The sequence below is a fragment of the Pseudopipra pipra genome, chromosome 1, assembly GCF_036250125.1.
Source record: "Pseudopipra pipra isolate bDixPip1 chromosome 1, bDixPip1.hap1, whole genome shotgun sequence".
NCBI lineage: Eukaryota > Metazoa > Chordata > Aves > Passeriformes > Pipridae > Pseudopipra > Pseudopipra pipra.
In genome coordinates, this window is record NC_087549.1 from 61,225,136 (window position 1) to 61,246,611 (window position 21,476).

At 41.1% G+C, this 21,476-nt stretch overlaps 1 protein-coding gene across 6 annotated transcripts in view; it reads left to right on the forward strand.

Annotated features, from left to right (window-relative positions):
- The window catches only part of CARMIL1 (capping protein regulator and myosin 1 linker 1), a 194,121-nt gene extending 172,921 nt beyond the window's left edge, over positions 1-21,200 (forward strand). For 4 of the 6 annotated variants that reach the window (XM_064658373.1, XM_064658390.1, XM_064658379.1 and 1 more), the window contains 7 exons: positions 854-960; positions 3,640-4,072; positions 9,202-9,280; positions 12,056-12,289; positions 15,015-15,149; positions 17,089-17,235; positions 20,154-21,200. In XM_064658373.1, the coding sequence (XP_064514443.1) occupies positions 854-960; positions 3,640-4,072; positions 9,202-9,280; positions 12,056-12,289; positions 15,015-15,149; positions 17,089-17,235; positions 20,154-20,290 (1,272 nt within the window). In that variant the 3' untranslated portion in view covers positions 20,291-21,200. The remainder of the gene's footprint in view (positions 1-853; positions 961-3,639; positions 4,073-9,201; positions 9,281-12,055; positions 12,290-15,014; positions 15,150-17,088; positions 17,236-20,153) is intronic. The other 2 variants (XM_064658411.1, XM_064658419.1) reach the window with 1 other exon arrangement.
- Positions 21,201-21,476: the final 276 nt, after the last annotated feature.

Below are 21,476 nucleotides of genomic sequence, written 5' to 3' on the forward strand. Positions count from 1 at the left end.
TGGTCCTTAGTACTACCAAGAATACAACTGGGTTGGGTCTTGTGGAGTCCTCTGTAGTCACCTAAAAGGTTTCTGTATGGCATTTAAATTTAAAGGAAGTCTCTTTACTGATAATAGAGCTTTTCCACATCAAAGCCACATACAGGAGCTAGACCTCATGAGAAATCCTTGCAGGAGACAACTTGTTTCATCTTCAGGAGGCTGCAGAGTCACTAGCTAATCTTTGCAGGGCCTCTGTGGCTGGCAGATGTTTCTAAGCCAGCCCAGTTTATATGCCTCAGGTCACCCATATTCAAAATGTGGGCATTGAAGCCAAAAACAGGGAGCCGGTTTGCCATTTTCAGACATGTAGCAAAAATCTGTGCTTGGTTCCTAAAGTGATACACCTGATTCTGTATTTAGAGTCTCTGCTTTTGGAGATGCTGGATTGAAAGAATTATAAAAGACTCTGTTCCTAAATCTCTGAATCCAAAGTCCAGAACATATGTTTTTCTCCAAACAGAGAAACAACTGGTTGTTGAAAATACTTTCACTTCACGTCACCACTTGATCAGGATTTATTTCTTCTTGTCTAACTGAACTAGTGCTCTATTCTCACAAGCCCAAGGCATTTGATTCCTGGCCTCATGCCTTGCAGAATCCAGGTTGTCAGTGGTGGTTTGGGTTACTTTGCATTTGATGTAATGCATCAACTGGCCTGATTAACGGAGGAATTCCGGTGGTGATTCTGTTGTCTGCACTGAGGTTTGGTTGGCACACACCATTTTTTTTATGTCTTAACTCTTAATTATTGTCACTGGAACAAAGATGCTTAGATTATTATATACCTGAAAGAGTTTTTTTCTTCTGTCAGGTGCCTGCTGGAGTACCTCCAGAAGGGGATCAGAATGGCCTCATGGGGAGAGTGGATGAAGGCGTGGATGAATTTTTCACTAAGAAAGTGACAAAAATGGATTCAAAGTAAGTTCAAAAAAATTTTCTAGAATGTTTTTGTTTTTTTGTTTTTTTTTTTTTAAAAAGTCCATCTTAATGCTGAGCAAGTAACACTTTTAAGCTGTGCTTGACTTCTGTTCCCAGTATCCAGGTTGGTGGTGTCAGAGTCAGAAAATACTTTAGTAGCCAAGACATTGTGAATTCAGTTATCCCCCCTTAAAAATGGCTACTTTGAAATAAATTGCTTTATTATACCATGTGGGGCGATTAATGACTAATGTGTATTTTAATAATTCAGCTGACTTCATTTTACCCTTCAGCAAAGCTCATTAAAGCTGAAGCAGAGCTTTGTATTGGTTGAGGATCTGTTCAGTGCTAGTTGTACACACGAGTGTCTCTGTCTAGTAAGGACTGCTGTTGGATACAGTGTTGTCATCTACTGAAGACAGTAGATTTATGCTGGTTTAGAAATATGTTAAAGATGTATTTGGCCAATTAGCAGTATTCCAGGTTTAGGCAAAACATTAATCTGAAAGATATGTCTCTTTCAGCTTTTCATAAGGGTTATGCAGCTTATACAGTTGCTTTTTATCTAGTTGTATATTTGCAGAACCGTGCATTTAGATGTTCTTGAATTCATGCGTGTTCATACACATGCACACACACACATACAAAAATACTTACATAACTAAATGAGAAGGGTGACTTCCAGGCAACTTGGAATGACCCTTTCTGTGCTGTATGTGACATACATTGAGGAAAATAGTAGGTGTTAACTGGTAGATAGCTGTGTCACGAAAAGCAAATGTTTTAAAGCCACTATGAGTTATAAGTATCTATAGTGACACATGAAGCCATGTGTGGTATACTATGTGTAGGGGTGAAACTATGGTAGCTTTGAAAAATGGACTAGCCAGGTTAAGTTCAGGGTGCTTACAGACTACTGCATTCTTCTGTGTTTCCCTTGGGTGCCTGCCAGCAGCTCATTTAAGATATCTCTTGCACCATCCCTGTTTGCCTGTCCCTGGCCATGGCCTTTGCTGAGGATCTTTGCTCTATTTGTGACACCAGTGGCTCTCTCTCCAGTTTGGGTGCTCTTATGCAGATGTACTATGTACCCAGCTTACCCCTCAAGTGTGAATACTCTGCTTAGAAAATGCCTGTAGAAAATCCTAGTGGCAGGTAGATTGATTTGGGGGTTTTTTTGTTAGTTTTTTTTTGTGTGTGTGTGTTTTTGGGGGTTTTTTTTTGTTGTTGTTTGGTTTGGGGGTTTTTTTAGAATGAGCATCTGCACTATCAAAGTGGCTTCTCAGTTCCTAATTGAGAGAAGGCAGCTATACCAAGTAGTTCCTATTTTAAGTAGGGCCCTTAAAGAACAAGATCCCCCAAAAGCTGTGTTAACCATGCGCCTAGATCAGTTGTTCTTTCACTTATAGGCAGACACAAACTAGAGATAGTGTACTCTAGAAACAGAGGAGAGTGAAATTGTATGTTGTGGTGGGTTGCCCACCAAAGCTGCCTTATCACTCCCCTCCTCAGCTGGACAGAGAAGAGGAAATTATAAGAAAAGGCTCATGGGTTGAAATAAGGGCAGGAAGAGATGTCTTGCCAGTTACCATCCTGGGCAAAAGAGACTTGTCTTGGGGAAAAATAATTAAATCAGAGTATGATAATGAGAAATAAACTAAATCTTAAAAATACCTTCCCTCACCCACCCCTTCCTTCTTCCCAGGCTTGACTTCACTCCTGATTTTCTCTTCTTTCTCCCTCCAAGTGGCACAGGGAATGAGGGCTGCAATCAGTTCAATCACACTCTGTCTCTGCTGCTCCTTCCTCCTCAGCGGGAGGGCTCCTCACACTCTTCCCCTTCTTCAGCGTGGGGTCTTCTCTCTGTGAGTTCACAGGTCCTGCTATGAGCCTTCTCCAATGTGGCCTTCCCCTGAGGTCGCTTCCTCCTTTGGGCATCCACCTTCTCCAACATGGGGTCCTCCCTGGGCTGCAGGTGGATCTCTCCTCCACCATGGTCTTCCATTAGCTGCAGAGGCACAGCTGTCTCACCATGGTCTGCACCACAGGCTGCAGGGGAATCTCTGCTCCAATGCCTGGAGCTCCTCCTCCCTCTTCTTCTTCACTGACCATAGTGTCTGCAGGGCTGTTTCCCTCACGTGTGTTCACTCCTGTCTCCAGCTGTAGTTGCACAGGGGTTTTTTTCCCCCCTTCTTAACTATGTTGTCCCAAAGGCATTGCCACCATCACTGATGGGCTCAGTCTGGCCAGCAGCAGGTCAGTCTTGGCGATGGTTGGCATTGCCTCTGTCAGGCATAGGGGAAGTTTCTGACAGTTTCTCACAGAAGCCACTCCTGTAGCCCCCCTGCTACCAAAACCTGGCCATGCAAACCAAATACATATGTGCATAGACAGCTTTGCTAGAGCTGTCTGGTGTTGGAAATAGCTGGATGCCCAGTGCAGATGAAACAGTTGCCTGTCTCCATTACACTGTGCACAAGGCCAGCACAGGAATCCTCAAGATGGTGTGATCAGTGCTCATTGTCCAGTTTTTAATTTAGAGATATCAGATGATTGGGCATAGGGCTACATATGGATCATACAAAAGATTGGCTTTGCCTGGAAGAAGTCATTTGGTACTATTTAAAAGAGAGGGAGGAGGGGAGAGGAGAAAAATTTAAAATGTCTATCTTTTTTTAGGAGACTGTCAACTAAAACTTCAGACAGCAGTGAGCCCAGTGAAGCAGGTGATGAGAAGAAGAAAAGGGACTCAAGAAAGAGTGGCTTCCTTAACTTAATCAAATCAAGAGGCTCCAAATCTGAACGTCCCCCGACTGTGACAGTGGCAGAGGAGCCCTCCTCGCCCAAGGTTGCTACAAGAAGTCCAGCTTTAGACACAAGCAAGAAGGAGGTAAAGCCTGCAGAGCAGAACGGTGGTACAGAGCGATCTGAGGAATTAAAGACACCAGACTCACTGGAGGAGGTGCAGCCAGATGATGTGGCAAAAGCTGAGAGGGGTGACAGCAAAGGAAGCCCCCAGGGTGGCCGGAGGTATGGTGTGCAAGTGATGGGCAGTGGACTTCTCGCAGAAATGAAAGCCAAGCAGGAGAAGAGAGCAGCCTCTGCTCAGAAGGTGAAGGCAATTTGATTTCTTTTGAGTTGTTAAAAAAATGAGCAAAAGCTAGGTGACTTCAGGAGAGGTGGGTTGGGTCTCTAAGGTTTGGTGGCTGAGGCTTGACACATCAGTCCTGCTTTCCAGCAGGGATTAGGGTGTTCCTGCAAGAGGATTGCTCTCTGCTGTGGTGGTTGAACACAAATACCCTGGACAAGGAGTAAGCTGCACATGTGGAGCAGGAGTTGCACCCTTAAGCCTACTCTTTCTCTCCTCTTGTGGAGGAGGTGACACTAGCCCTTACACTTGATATCATCACAAACACAGAAGAGGACATGTAATTGTTTGCATGTATTACAGGATAATTTTGGGATGACTAGTAAGCACAACTCAGATATCTCTATATCATGATTGTTCACAGTGCATACTGAAACTGTGCTTTAGAAAAGGTAAAGCTAGGACAGAGTTCTTGCTATGCCCCTGGCACATCAGTACCTCAGGTATTTGGCAGTTAAGTACAGCTATCTACTCTTTCAGAAGGTCATGTAGACAGGAGACATCTGTTGTATTTTATACTATACATTCCATGCAGAGAAGTAAATCTGACTTCCAGTCACTGTTTACAACTATTCAGCATATACTTTTCTTGTTGCATTTTTTATGTCCTTTTGTACCACACCTAATTACTTTTGTGGCTTTGATTTCTGTATTTCAAATACTAAGATTGAAAGAAAAAAAGGATACATGAAAAAACATCCAGATTGCCTTTGCTCTCTGTAATTTTCTCTTCTGTGAAGTGCTGATGCTGGGCAAGAGCTCTGCTTCACTTTGCAGATGTGTAGAGTGGAATATCCTTGTGTTCCTCCAAAGCTTTTTGTACCAGCCTATTTTGCCTGATGCCCATTTCCCTTTGGTCTTCTCCATTATTATCCTCTGCTTCCTGCCAGCTGCAGTTGGCATGTTTCACAGTTACCAAAGAATCAGCCTTTTTTCACTTTTCCTCTTCTATGTTCAGGGCACTCAGATGTTCTCCATTGCCCACCATTGTCCCCTGTAATTTGGAAGGTGTTGTCTTACAACAAAGCTCATCTGCAAGCTTTGTTGGGTTTTCCTTTAACATGTGCAGAATTGTCTTGCTGTGACCAAGCAAGGCACCCAAAGTCCATTTTTACCTTTCTTCATAGTCTTATAGTGCTTTCCATGATGTGTGAGCCATTCCTGCAGACACCGGAGCCTTGTCATAAGCAGATTCAAATTAATGCCGTAGTCTATGGATCATTAAAGGGATCTTCAGCATGAAAATGATTTTTCTAAAGAAATTACCAATTCCCACTTTTCTCATTGGTTTTAAGTAATGCCCGTGAATAGTCTCATTGATTTCTAAGGCACCAAGTTTTCAAGTAGAATGCCATATGATTTTAAATACGAGTATTATGCCCTGCCTGTAACTTATAAAATACCAAGCTACTCCAGCCTGTATGAATTTTTACAACTGCATAATTGTGTATGCTTCATGCTCTTTAGGTTCTTAACACTTGTTGTCTACAGTGAGTCAAATCTGGAGGGTCATGACTGAGGTAGAATATTAGCATGTATATTTTTTTTAAGTGGGGAGAGTAAAAGTCCTCTTTGACTGATGAGCTTTTGTAGCATTAATTGAAAATTTTAATTTCATCCATCAAAATGAAAGGTTGTTGCCTTTTCCCAGTTTGGTTTTTTTACCACCTTTCACTTTTTTACTGGCTGGAGAGGTTACTCCTCTTATTTCAGGTTTAATTTTCAAGAAAATAATATTATTGATTTCATTTTTTTGTAAAAATTTGTATTTATAGAATGCAAAAATATGGGGTTTTATATATTTTTATTTTATTTAAAGAGTGACAAGAAAACTGCATTGAAATAGAAATCTTTACACAGCAGAGCACTAAATTATCTATTCTTAATGTTGCTCGGAGGACACAAAATTGAACTGCTGTTCTGAAGAATTTTCCACATACTTCATCCTAGGTGACAATATCAAATACTTTAGGTTTGCACTTTTATTCATGATATTCATGAAGGTGAAAATCATACAGTAATCGCACGCTTGAGCTGTGGAAGACATCATCCCGCTGGTGTTACATTGTTAGGGATGGGTATGATATCAAGTTACATCTTCAAATTTATCAGAATTCCAGTATGCTAGAAAATTGTATTTTCCTTTAAGGTACAGATGGCTACTTATATTCTGAGCTATTTTACATGAAAACAAAGCCAGAAGGAATTTACTATTTCATTCATACTGTACCGCAGTCTTGTTGCAGATACCAAGTGATGAGCAGGTGCACAGTAGATGGAAAGATGGTAAATGAGTTTTTGTTTTCTTTTGCTTAGAATACAACATGCGAATTGGCACTAATGGTAGAGTCAAGTGTTTGCAGATTAGTGTTGTCTCTAGGCGCACATAAAAAGATCTTTTAGCTCCATCTAGTGTTACAAACTGGATTCTTAAGTACCTGGAGCAAGGCCTGTGAGCAAAGCATCATCCGTAACCTGTTTATTCACTCTCAGTGGCACCCAGCTCTGTGGTGTTGCCCAACCTTGCGTGAATTCCTATTAAAAGTAGAGTCTGCTCATTACTTATCTACATGATAAATTCACCTGCATTGATTTGACTTTTAAGAGTAAATTTTTGCAGGAAGTGTTTAGTGTTGTCCCAGGACCATAAGCAGTTTGTAATGTGTGTACAGTAGGTAGCCAAACATGCTCACATCCTAATTGCATTTTTGAGTACTACGCTAATAGATGCCAGCACTGGCTTTTGTACTTGTCCCTGTGCATGGTCATATTTCCTCAGTAGTCCCATAACTAGGGAAGGAAGGAGTTACAGTGAAATTAGTTTCATACTGTCACACAACTCTCCTAAGTCATTTACTGTAGATAAGTGTTATGAATGTGCAGTATTTTCATAAGAAAACTACTTTTTCAGTGAAAGGTCATGAGGATTTACATTCCATGAAGAGATTGTTGTAAAAAAAGGGGGTTTTCCAAGGTACAGAAGAAAAATCCAGTAAGTGGAGAGTGGTATTCCCTTTAAAAATACATAGCCAAGACAGTCTTACAAAGAAACATGTAACTTTGGGAGGTGTAGAAGTGAGAGTTTAGCCAAAATATCAATGTCAGTCAAGAAATAGAAATAAAAAATGGGTTTCCACCCAGTGGTGCAAAGCTTTAATGGTTCTGTTAGCTTTAGAGGTGATTTTGTTTTGTCCATATGGGCACCACAGCTTAATATTCTGCCCCTACAAGTCACAGCATTTCTTGAGTGCATCTGTCCAGAACACTTTGTTTGGCTTACACGTGGTTTTTAACATACAGATGATTTTATACTTAAAACCTGTAGAAATGTAATCCCTTAGAGTGGATAGTTACATCTGTATCGGGGTAGTTTTACAGTACGGGAAGTTTAATGATGATTCTAATAGCATCCCCCTTATGCAGTGTGCCATTTTAAGTGCTCACCTGTACTTAGAGAAGAGCTTGGGAGATAGCATCGCCCTGCCAGGTCTTATATAGGAATGGCAGACACTCAGCATCTCCATCCTCTTCTTTGTTGTATCGAAGAGAGGCTTTGTTTAAGGAGCTATGAGGTTACATGAGCAAAATGAAGGTGTCAGTAAATCTTTAAGGCCAACTACACTGTTTTCTGCATCACTCCCCAAAATCTTCTTCACTTGAAATGGCTGTATTGTATTACCACTACAGGGGAAAGATATATGGCCAGCATGGATATTTAGGAATCATTTTTTTATGCTTGTATTTAAAATACTATTTTCACTCTAAATCCATCATTTTTTCTGTAATAAATATGTGTTCCTGCTACTTGTAACTGTTCTCTTCCTTCCTACATTTCCTGCTGTCCCATTTTTACCCATGTGCTATACCTAGCAATCTTTAGGATCATAACCTCCAAAGGGCATTGGTCATGGTTGATGTGCACTGTGTGGCACATGGTGGAGATTTCTGAATGTCATGGTATAGTCAAATCCCAGTACAAGTCATGCAGAGTTGGTGTTGGAGTAGCAGTAGCAGTTGCCTGAACATGTTAACATGACTTATGTATGGGTATATAACCAAATGCAATGGTCATCAGAACAAATCATTTGCCACACCAACTGTCTTGAAATACAAATCAAGATCAATATTGAAGCTGCCTGCAGAAGTCTATCCATACTTTTTTAGTTTCAAAATAATCTCACTTTTATCCCTAGTCTTATCTTGCTAAGTCTTTCTGTCTTAGTATATCCTGCACTTACTTCTATGCACTTTTTGTATCCTCCCATTTATTCTTCTCCCTAAGGTTTGGTAGCAGGTAAGCCAGTAAAAGGAGGCTGGTTCTTTTGAAAGCACTGCATATGTAAGCTTCTCCTGGTGAATACACAGGTTTCAAGCTCGCTTAGGCTAGAGCTCTGATATGGCAAAAGTTTTTGCGCCTTTTTTTTTGAGGCCAAGATGTTAGGAAACCTAACCAAGAGAATGGAAGACTTAGGCAAAATATCGGCACATAAACGAGAAGTCCTCTTCCTTTAGAGGTGCTGAGCACCCAGCAGTGCTTGTGATGGCTAGCTTTAAACACTTTTCAGCAAGTAAGGTCTGTTTGGTTTTAGAGGTATCCTGTAAACACATCAGTACTGGTATTTCTGTAGCTGCAGTTTTATCTAAAATGAGAAGCTATTCTTCTATGTAGAACGGCATAAGATCCATTCAGCAGTCATATTCAAAATCTAGATCTTTAGAAAAAGACATTTTATTTCAAACCTAATTAAGAAGTTTTTAGATACAGAGCTATCTTTGGAGGAAAGGCTGCTTCCATCTAGCACCTTCAGTTTCAATTCCTATTCATTAGGAGATCTGTCTCATAGGAGGCAGGGTGTCATTGCAGCTTTGATAGGCATGTGGCAGCGTTAGTTACAAATCAGCATGATTTTCTTCCCACTTAGCTCTCCAAGACTTGAAACAGAAACAAAGAGAGAAAATCCACCATATCTTACTATAACTGTTTTCTCTGCCTCATGGCTTCCAAATTAGAGGGTTTTTTTACCTAGCAGAACGACTGAGTTGTATTAATTGCAGATATATTACTAATATGAGAGCTTTTCTCACTCTTTCAGAAACTTGGGAATGACACGACTCCCAGAGAGTCTTTTGACACAACAGTGAGCTCAGAACGACTGGATGGAAGTGGTGCAGGTACAGTATAGGTTCCTTGGTATAAACTCTTTCTAGAAATTGCAAAATGCATAACTTCAAAAATCTCAATTCCCTCTTCAGATTGTATGTCTATAATTGCTAAGCAAAATAGGAGTTTACACTAAGTGAAAATGATTAGAAACAAGCTTGCTTTTTGTGCTATGTTGGACAGCACTTCTCATGAAGTCAGCTTTAGGGCTGAATTTATGTCTCACTTTTTACTCTTGTTGCACAGGAGAGGGACTACTTGGTGCAGGTACCTGAGGCACCTTCAAAGGGATGCTGACTTTTAATGGGAGCATTAAAAAATGAGCTGAAGCTCAACTCAAGAGCCAGCAGGAATGTCTATGCACGAAGAAGTGCAAGCGATGAATATATCTGAGGACCTAAATATGACCAATTTGCAAGGTTTATAGTAGTCTGCACATGCCAACTTGAGTAGTCTTGACTTTCAGCTGTTTCAGCTGGCTGATAGTCAACGGCAGCTGACTCTTCCCAGGATTTACCCGGTTTGATTGAAGCCAGGACTGTCTGCAAAGCTGTGGAGCCCCCTGGACACTGCTCACATGCACAAAATTATGTGTACAAAGTGGTGGCCAGCCTTGTAGTGCTTGCAGCACCAAGTCTCTCTGTACCTGGTCTTTCTGTGCCATTGTCAAGCTGTAGTCCTGGTCCCTGACACGGCAGTCAGTGCCTGTATTGCAGCCATCTCAGGACAAGATGACATTCCTGTCTCCATATATACTTTTGAGACTGGCTAGTGAAGTATTCAAAGGGGATTCAGCTCTGCTGGTTTGTGGGTACCACATGAAAGGAGTGGGCTGAACTAGGAAATCCAGGTCTGATTTCTCAGTAGTGGTGGTAGGTACCCTGCAAGCATGGCAGAGAAGATTGCTAAAACATACAGAAGCAAGGCTGGAAAAACAGGCTGAAATCAAAATCTAGTGTGGCCGTCTTGCTTGAGTACTTCAGATATCAATTATGAAGTTTTATACCTTTCTAAAGCAGTTTTTAAAGCATAGTCAGAGCATGCCAAAATCTGGAAATCAATGCTTTTAAAACCTGCTTATCTTTTGAGGAGGACCTCGTGGACTGTATGTGTCTCTGGATATCAGTAAACTGAAGTCAGAGGAGCAAGAACAGTCTGCACTTGGGGCATTAGAGTAGCTGAGGGTGTCCAACCCCAACTTTTCTCAGGTCTTTGTATATGACGCGTTTCACCCCCACCTCACTGCACTATGCTTGCCCTTCCTTTTAGCCTCCAGCTGTCAGTTGTTTCTTTACCACTCTTGCTTGAGAGCTCCCCAAGGCTCCTTTTCATTGTTGCAACTACAGTTTATTTTCATTTTGGGCTAATTTATTTTAAATTACTGTGTTCTAATAATGTTAGGAGGCCTGAGGTCAGGAAGACAAGAAAGAGGGTTAATGGAAAATTGCTGGATGTTGTTACAGGAAAACTAGAGATAATGATGCAGAAGGAGAATAAGTTTTGGGGGTTTTATTCCTTGCTTTGTGTCTGGATGTTGCCTGATTTTTTTTTTTTTTTTGTATGCATACACGCACAGGTGGAGAAGGTGTCCTGCTGTTTCGCTTGCAGCAAGAAAGTACTGAAAGCGTGCAGACACAAACTCTCCCTGTCACGCATTCACACAATATATATGCACCACACAACTGTCTGCTTTGCCAGAGTTTAACTCCAGCTGGGCTGAAAAACAGCTACATAAGCTGGAAAAACATATTGGAGATTGGCTTGCAACAAACTGTATCAACACTCCCCTCCCTCCCACTGTCATCAAAATGTCTGTGCTCAGCACTTTTGTATTCAGTAGGATTTCTGAATGGGAATAGCAGGTAGGTCAAGTCAGCATCTGTGAGCACATACTGGGTTTTACAAATAGGGCTACCAGTCTGCATTTCAGTTAGTTTGTAATTTTCTTCTGAGAATAAAGACATGACAATTGTTGCAAGTCCCAAGCTAAGATATGAGTTCCAAGATTATCATTGAAACTGCTAGATATAAACCTTCAACCTTCTGAAAGCTGCTGAGTAGGAAAGTAGGGCAGGCTTTTTGCTTGTTAGCAACCTGGAATCCAGCAGGCTTTCTACCAACTGATTTATTGCTTGGAAGTCCCTGCAACTTTATCTGTAAATACCGTGGTCTTTGTTTGGGATAAATAATATGTTCGTAAATTTACTAATGTGTGGAAACTGTAATCCATGTGCAGTTATTAGTTAAATCAAAATATCATATAAAGAATACTTTGATCTGGGCTAAGTTTCAAAATCTCCTCTAGAGCCTGCTAAAAGCAACAAGTAAAAATATGTAACCTGCTTGGGATTTATTTTCTGGGACAGGATTTCTCTGTTGATCTTGGAAACCCAACCTTTTGTCTGTAGAGGCACAAAACAGTCAAGAGCTGCCTTTTCCACTGATCCATCACTGTTTTCTCAGCAGGCAGGCTGTGCCATCTGCTTCCAGAAATATGGAGGAGGAATAAGGTCCAGCTAGCCATCGTGTCAAATATATTAAAAAGGGGGACATGCAATTGCCCCCTTGGGCAATTGAGTTATGAAGCTTAACATGTGTAAGAATTAGCAGGTTTGGATGCTTTTATTGCAGTGATTTTAAATACAACATTGAGGTCTTCTTACACACTCACATAGCTGTGCAGCAGTGATATGTGAGCTAATGGTGGTATTTTCCACAAAAGCATATCTGTGCATCTAGCCTTCTGTGTTGCAGCAGACTTCTTTTTATGTGTCTATTTATTTCAGTGCCTAAACAGCAGCAGACCCTTCCAGAGAGTCGGTTTGCATCGAATAAAGGTGACTCCCTTTCAACATCATCAGAAAAAAATTCAAAAGCTGAACCAAAGGCAGAAGCTGGCGCAAAGGCAAGAAGTTCTTCCAACACACCTACCAGCCCAAAACCCCCACTGCAGTCAACAAAGCCCAGCCTGGCAGGACGACCCACAGTGCCACAGAAACCGCGCTCTGCCTCTCGTACTGGTGAGGAGCTCTTCTGAGCAGTCCTTGTCCCCAGCTCTGGGTACTTCTGAGTCGTGTTTGTGTGGCCTATGGAGGAGACAGCTATCGTCACATGCTGAACAGAAGTTAAATGTAGAGGGACAGGTTCTTCAGTGCCTTGCTCTTGACTTGATCCTTCTTTTCCATCTCCTTTTGTCCTAATTTGAATAAACTTATTAAAATGGTTTAACCTATGATCCTCAACAGTAAAGTGTGAGGAGTAGTAGTAGTGGCAGTGGCAGAGCTGTTTTGAGTTAGCCTGCTTTCACAGAAGAGGTGAGCATAGAAAGCTACTTCAGCATCAAAGTCCTGTTGTGGTAGCACTGACAGTAGCACTGTATTTTCTCTGAACACCTGGCTATAAATACCGAAATCCTTGAGGCTTTGTGGCAGGCCGCTTTTAGCCTTCAAGCAAATCCCATTATTCTTAATAACCTGCACAAACCAAGTGCCTCTTACCGTCTTTTTCCTTCTTTAGCCTTTGTTTCTTTCCTTATTGCATTTGACTGGAAATAACTGTCACTGTGCTTTTATAACCCTGCAAGACTGCCGACTGAAAAACTACTAACTTCTGTTCTATCTTAACCTCCTGCCCAGGTATTATCTTAAGGTTTCCAGTAGTGGGAAATACTTCAGCAGATCTCCCACACATTTGTGTGGCTACTGTCTAATTGGCCAATGTCACAAACCCCTCTTCCCAAAGCAGAGCCACTGCAGGTGAGGGAAATTAAAAGCCAGTTAGTGACTTCCCCAGTAGCCATGGCAAATACAGCTTATTAATTGCTGTTGAGTGAAAAATGTGAGCGTGGCCATCTGTAAGAGCTTGCAGCCCTCTTGGCTTTTCCCATACTCACTGTTGACCTTAGAATGATGTAATTTCTGGTAAAGATGAGGGGACAAAGGGATGTTACAGCCTCCTCCCTGCTCTTGATGTGTAACCTGAGCATTACTTAGTCTCTATACTCCAGTGGGCAGTATGTTGTTCAAATATGAATTCACCATCAGGTTTTAGATGGCTTTATTTTTATTTTATTGACCATTTTAAAAATGGTCATTAAAGTGAGAGATATTGGGTAAGATACAAAGATGAATACAACAGGAAATCACGCCTTATTTGGTGATGCCTAATCTGTAAAATAGGCAGTGTTCTATCAAAGTTTTAGGTATCAAAAAGACCTGAGCTATGTTTCTGCCAGCTCCTATTTCCTGCAGAGAGAGCATACTGTGGGTTTAACACAAGGGAGTAATTAGTACTTACTCATAATAGGCCAGCTCTTTGAGTAAAAGTAATGTCATCTCTGTTACAGTCCAACTTCTATTCTAGTACTTATACTATAGTAAACAACTGCCTAAGCTTGCCCAGGCAACATGACGAAAAAACTAAGCATCATTCATTCCATGCTCTTGCTCTTGCTGTTGTTTCCAGCAGTGTGGACAAACAAATGGCAGCAAATTTTTGCTAAGTAATCTGGGAGCAAAGGAACACAGCTCAGATGTCCACAAATTGTCAAAAAACTGAAAGTGGTTCCTCAGTAAAGCGCATAACTACTTTAGTTCAGAAACACATAGCTGTGTTTGCCAGTCACCGTTTTCATCTGTATGTTGGTACTGAGCTTCCCAAAGCAAGTGGCCTCCTAGGCATATCAAATGATTGGAGAAAGGTCCAAGAATTGGTGTATCTGTTCACATCAACTTGCATTTGGAAGGTCATCACTTTCCTGTGCTGAAAGTGAAAAGATTGACTCCTTTGTGGTGGATTCTCAAAAACAAGATAAATTCCTATTAATTTCTAGTATACAACTGAATTAACTCTTCATACAAATATGCAATATAGGTGATATTCTGAGTTCCTTTTTTCCTTTTATCAATGCTAATGTATCTTCCTAGTTCCTCTGTTGAGTATATATGCCGCTGTTTACTTCTTGGGAAGCAAACATACAAGCAGGTTAAATAATCCACTATAGCTGTACTTCCCTGCTGTCCAAGCGAAGGCTGTCTAGTGGAAAACTGAAAAGGTCTTCTTGTAAGAACTGTAAAGATGGTAGTCAACTTACCATACATAATGCATATGCAGTCTTTTAGAGAAACAAGAGATCCAGATGGTTTAAACTATGGATTTGAATTTAAGTTTTAGATTTCCTCACAGTCCAGAAGATGAAGTACTTTTTCTGTTTAGCAAATCTTTACAGATTCCCTTGTATTATGTATTGGGAAGTTATTCCTGGAAGTATAGAGCTCTGTAGGCTATTTTTGTAATTTGTTTCCCTGATTCACTTTTATACCTTGTAACTGTGAAACAGGACATCTAAGTTGATCGGTTCATTCTGTTTCTGAACAATGAAAATATAAGTAGAACAAATATTTCCAAAAATCCATGCAAATTTTTTTTCAGCTCTTCTTTACAAATTGCGTACTTATGTCTTGCAGGAAATTCAGTTGGTCCCATCAAATTTCTATTTATGCTACAATAGCTGTACACCTGAAAATGCTGAAATTGAGATCTTGCTTTGACTACTAAAATCCTTTCACTTGGACTGAGGGCCATTGTGCATTCTCTTGACATAATGTAAATTCCTGAATCCTTCATTTTCTGGCACAGATCTTGTCTGTGTATTGTGTTGAGGTTTGGCCCATCATAAACAGCACCATTTCTGTGAGTTTCAGTGCAAATGTAACTTCTCACCCTTTTGTTTGTGTTACTCCACAGAGGAAGCTCCAGAGTCTCCCTCCGGCCCCAGTTCCCCAAAAGTTGCCCTGCTTCCACCTGTGCTGAAGAAAGTTCCTTCTGATAAAGAAAAGGATGGTCAGAGCACCCCTTCAGTCAGATCATTTTCTCAAGAAGGTAGGAGTGTTGGTATAACTTGTTCCAGTGTGCCCATCTTCGAGTGAAATTTGATGTGTCGTTGTTCCCTGATTTGTTTTCACTCGAAAGGGAAGAAGGTTATTCATCTGAAGGTAAAAAGAGCAAGGAAAGTGTATCTGGTCACCTATTCTGCATCTCTTCACCCATCTTCCTTTGATCAAATCAAATGAAAGATTAATCCCTTGGTATTAATAATGTAACTGAACAATTAAGGGATTCTTGTGTATATTTTGGTTAGTTTGATCTGAACTAAGATGCACACAATAATGTGAAATGTAGCTCTGTGGTCCAGCACATTTCCAGGGGAGCAGCCATGACTTTGGTCCTTGCAACCAGCCTGTTGCTCTGTTTGTATTCCTCCTTTCTGTGGGGTCACTGCATGTGACTGAGTTCACCTTCTCCTCGGGCAGTGAGTGTCTGTGTGCCAGGGCAAGGCTTGGTACCTTTTATGCACAACAGTAGGCTGCTGCCTTCTCTATGCTGATTTTCATGTGTGCACTGGATTTCTACTTCTGCTGATGCATTTTCTTGCCCACAGTTGGCTCTTAAAAGAACTAAGTCTTCCTCTGATAGCATAGCATAACATCGGCTATGTGGAGAAGTAATCACAGAAATGTTGCTCAGCGTGGTGTTAGCTGGTGTTTAAAATCTGGGGGTGAGACCTCTTTCCTTCCTGGGTCTCTCCTCAAAGAAGACATCCGAGGTGATTCCCATCACTTAAACTGTGAAACAAAGGGGTGCTCTTTCACAATCTGACAACAGATTTTCATAATGTAGGATGGGGACAACTGAGTCGAGGCAGCTACATAATGCTCAGTTGTAAAGACTGAGAAGTTGTGCTGCCCACAGAGCCCACTGCTACCTTCTAGATGAGGGCAAAGTCATCTCCAAAGCAGCATGGTCCATAGATAAGTTTTGAGAAGCTTCTCCCTAAGGCTACCATTTTCTTTATGAAACAACTTATCTCAGAGTCTGGGTGTTGTGCTGCTTGGAAAATTGTTGCAGTGGTGGCTAACATTTGGTGACTGCATGTCAGCACATGTGGAGTATTTGTTTTGATTCTCACTTCAGCCACTTGTATGATGCCATTGGGCTGCTCTTGTGCCATAAAGGTACAGTAGAACTACCACAATCTCACTGAATTGTGTACAGCTAGCAGGACACAACACACCCAAGGACCTCTCCTGTCCCTCGAGAGGGCTGAGTATTCAGATGATCTATGCTGCCAAAAGCAACAGGAGTCAGACACTGCTTTCTTACTCCTTGCTCCCTTAGACGTCTCCAGACAGTTTGGCCTAACACAGGGTTTTCTAGTTGGGTCTACATCGCACTGTACACGTTTTATCGATCATAGTTTAGACTGGCTAAAGTTGGGTTTCCAGGTCCTTAAGGAACTGCTATGCTTTGCATAAAGTTGTTTGGGAAAGAGTAAATTCCGTTTCTTTTATTTTTTTATTCCTTTTCATGTTTTCTTTTTTCTTCATTACTGTTCTGCTTCCTCACTCAGTTGTTCCTCTGTCCTTGCTTTCTGCTGCTCTTCAGGCTAGCATGTTCAATTTATTTCTGCAACTGGTAAATCACTGCAAATCTGTCTAAGTTAGTAAACAAAATTATATTTCCTGTGAAACAAAGCTAAAAATTAGATTATACTTGATTATAAAATTGCTTTATGTTAATGAGTTTAACTGTACTTTGTGGGACAATCTCCAAATACACCTCTTTGCAGCTGTAAGATCGGGCTCCAGTTACTAACATACCCAAATATCTGGACTACATTTAATCAATCACCTGGCATACTGATTACTACTCTTTGAACAATTGATTAAATGGGTTGAATAAGTGAAATTATTTGTATTACTTTCTATACTTGGGCCTACAGAGCAGCTTAGGAGTATAAATGAATCATTTTCCTTGCTAGAACAAACAGGAGATTGTCAAAAAAGAGATGCAGCTCTTGACTGTGCCAAGCCATCTGGCAGCGTGAAAACCACTCCGGGGCAGTATTCTACCAGTGCAGAAGAGGAAGCTAATGTGCTTGGGCAGAGGAAGGCACAGCCAACTTCTGGTTAGAAGTTTTCATTTTTCATCAAGATGATGCTTGAAAGCTGGTACTAACAATTAAGAAACAGCAATAGCAAAGAAGCAACAAAAGAGTGTGGGTTTGTCATTGGGTTATGAGAAAGGTAAAAATCTGATGGGATGCTAATCATCTTTTTATCCCCATGGGAATTGCATGGCATGAAAATATTCCCAGATAAGAAATGTGTGTGCATTTTTCCTTCGTGGCAACACCAGTGACCAGTACCATCTAGTGCCCGTAGCCCCCTGCAGAAGAGCACTCGTTACAGTCTGTGGTTGCTCGGTGCAGCAGCACTGGCATGCTGCCGTGTATGCACGCTGCAGGTGGGCTGTCTGCTGCTTTGTGTGCTTGCACACCTTTCCTTTCTAAGATGCATGCACTTTAGTGTTTCAAAATACATTTCAGCTTGAATATTGTTAGTGCCAGTTTCAGTGCATCACTCACTAAACCACTTGAGAACTGGGTAAATTCAGATTGTTTATTATCACTTTGATTTTTCAGTTACATAAGCAAACAGAAAAAAAAACACCAAAAGAGCCCAAGCCCACCACTGTGGTGCACTGAGGAGCAGCTTTGACTTAGTGAGCTCATTCAGGAAGCTATAAAAATGTTTGATTGCTCTATATGTTCTTAAAATATAAAAACTCCTGTTCTCAAATGGTACATGTTTACATGTTTGCATTTACATCTTCACTGGTTTGTTTAAACAATTATTCACACTTTTTTTCTGAAATATTTTAATTGGGTATTTGAATATCTTATGCAACTCCATTTACCCACAGTTTTTCTACTTATAAGACATCACGTATCCCTTTTGTAACATCCTCACCCCAAAATTTATAAACCGATTTCCTTATCATATTGTAGAATCGAACTTAGTCCATCCAAATTTAGAATCTCCCCTCCCTATCATAATCAAGTTATTATATTTTAGTTCATTCTAAGATATCTCTCTGGTAAAATAAATTTTGAAAGCTGAGATGCTGCTACAGACCAATGGAGGTCACCTGTGTATGGTTTCATCGGGGCAAGGGTAAGCTCTTGTGGCAGAAGCCTGCTTGCACTACATGGACTTTAATGTCTGGGGATTTTTCAGTTATTTTGGGGGCAAACTACCTGCCTAGATTTATCAGGCCATAAACAGAAATGGCTGCTGCAGGATGTATTTTGAGTTTTGTTTGAAGAGTCCATGGGGGCCAAACAAAGGCCAGGTAATTAGTAGGAGGTACAGGTGTCAAGAATCACTCAAAAATTTTCCAGGTATCTATTTCTTTGAAAAGCAGTGATGTTTTTGGAAAATGGATATGCCTGAATATTTTTTACTGGATTTAAGTATCTTAATCCTCTCCAGTTCTATGAAATAGTTTTAAAATCCTTTCTCAAAATCCTTTCCTGTTTCCCAACTTGCAAAGCCAGGATAAGAATGCAGTGAGTGTGTAGCTGCTGGCTCTCATTTCCTCACATATTTTGTTTCGGCTCGCACAAATGAGGAGGCAGGTATTTTGGACTCTGGAGAACTATTTGACTGCCTCAGCAGCTCAGCAACGTCTCCCCTGCGATCCCTCTCTGCATTTCCTATGTTCCTGCCAGTCCCTAACACATCCTGGCACAATTTTAAAACAGCCACGGAGAGGCATCTGTGACAGCCTGCTGCTTGCCTGCCTCTGCTGTGGCTGGAGCTGTGTGCCAGTGGCAAGGCAGGCTGTCCCTTCCAGTGGTGAGGCTATAGGTGAGTGCTGCATGGGGAAGGAGAGATGATGCTTCATGCTCACCGTGGCTGCTGGTGCCTTGTCAAGAGAAGGGTTCGCAAGCGTGGTCAGGCACAAGGATCAGTGTGAATCAAAGCCGGACATCCTTACCTGAAATGGTGGAGCAAAGAAGGTCTCCTAATCGTAACATTTAATTTTGTGGGGCTAAAGTGAGGTGGCTTGCAACAAAGTCACATATAGGTGTGTTTAAAATGTCATTTTAAGTGGAAGTGTGAGATTTCTAAAGCTATCAATCCTTGGGTAATGTCGCCCTGGTTAATGTGTATAACCTGCTTGTTACCATAGCAGTTGTGGACCACTGATTAGATGAGGAATCTTAACAAGGTTTTACAACCTTCTTTCCAATTTATTTCAGAATAGCTTTGGAGAAAACCCTGGCTTTACGGAGATTTTTAGAACGCTGAGCAAACGAAATCAATGCTGTTTGCATTTAGATTATGGGAAAGAGGGTATGCCCTCCTGCTTTCCCCGTTACAGGGCACAGAAAGGCACAGAGCCCATGATCTCATCTGGAAGAGATGATGGTTGGGCTTAGAGCCATGGGTGTCCCCCATATCAGGTAATAAGGAGGACATCAGGACGTGGCAGTGAAGTGGGGCAGGGAGAAGCAGTTTGGATAACTTGGATGCCACAGTGAATGTCTATCCTGATCAAAGCTTCTGAGTCAAAAGGGAGAATATAGTTGTGTCCTGCTAGGGAGACAGGGCTGCCTGGGATGTGTGCTGCTGGTCTGAGGGGTGTTCAGCAGGGATATCCATATGAGCAGTCAGAAGTGTACTATCTCAGATCCATCCCAGCTGGAAAAAAAGAATCCTGTTCTGTTTTGGAAGTGGTGTGAAGAGAAAAAAATCTCCAGGTCATTTCTGACTGTAATGTTTACCGATGTCAGAGTGAAGTACTACGTGTCATATTTCAAGTTTGCCTGCTTGCCAACCAACAGCAGAATAGAGCTTGCTCAAACTCTCTCTCTTCTCTCTCACCTTTTCTGGTTTGAAGAATTAATGGACCTATGCTACTGCCACTAGTGCAAGTTAAATGAGTAGGATCAGGAGCAGGTCTTGTGTGCACGAGTGACTTTTTTTTTCCTTTCTCTCTCCTCTACAATCATGTAAGACCTGTTTCTGTTTTATACAGCTGCAAAAAGAAGCCCCGGGCAGCAGTCTCACGAGTTCCAAGAACTGAAGCAGAGGTCCTTAAGTAAAGACGGTCATCAGGGAAGCAAGTCCAGTGACTCCGGCGAAGAAGCAGATAAAGATTTTATTTTCGTTTAGCAATCAGTGCTTCGTAGCGCAAGAGCTTTTTATAACAATCGGGGTTCAGCAATCAACAGCCCCTCTAGCCAGCTGCTCTTTCACCACAGGTACATTTCCATGCAGAAAACCTGATCTTCCAATCATTATTTACAGTACACTTGGCATTGATTCGGTCCTTAATTTCTGTTCTGTACAGTGCAGACATTCCTTTCCATGCCTTTGCCTAAAGCCAGCCATTCTTTCATGTGTTCTACTTGAATTTCTCTGAAGCAGCTACAAAGAGTGCCCTGCATTAGGGCATTTAGAAAGCAAAGCAAATTAACTGGAGACTATCTTACACTAAAACACTGTACAGCAGGTAATGTGTTGTACTGCTGAATGTAAATGTGTCAGATCTGCACGTGACTTACCTATAAATATATTCTTGCGGTATGCAATTGCACATTGTAATTATATTAAAAGAGCACACTAATAAAATAATTTGTATAGATTATATATATTAAATGCTTGGGTATGGTTTTTACATTCTCCCATAGGGAGCTTCTTTCTTCCTGTTCTCCTACTGTACATAAAGCTCCAACACTTACATTTGTGTACCGTCAGAAAGCACAACAGAGAAGGATTTGGATGACGTATAATCATGGTATGCTTCCACATTCGTATATTAATGTATATATTGATTGGAATGAGGGCAATTGAAATTTTATTAATATTGGTGTTTTCTAGAGGCCTTCCTCGGTTTTGTCTGCATATTAGCTTCCTTTCAATGTGTAATTCTATGAGAAACATAGCTCGACACCTGTAAAAACATTTCAGCTTTTGAGGGAGGGGATGCAAATTTCACAGCTACCCACTTACATTACAAGTTGAAGGGATTTTATTCATATGTATATTTGTAACAATAAAAAAAATGATTTTACAACTGAAATACTAGTCTTTGTTTTTACAACAGTGTTTGTGGTCTGATGGTCTCTGCTCTTTGAATCTGGCATTGAGTCAGGTAGACAAAGTGTGCGGTTAAGACAAAACCCATGTCATTTTTCTGCCTCTAGTAAAGCCTCCCAATTTTAATCCAGTAGGACAAAATAAAATTGATTTGGTAACTCTCTTCCAAGAGCAATTTCCCTTGCCCTTCTGTGGCTTCTTGACTGGATGGAAATGCTCAGATACTTGCTTGTTAGGTGACCTTCTGTCTGATCCCTAT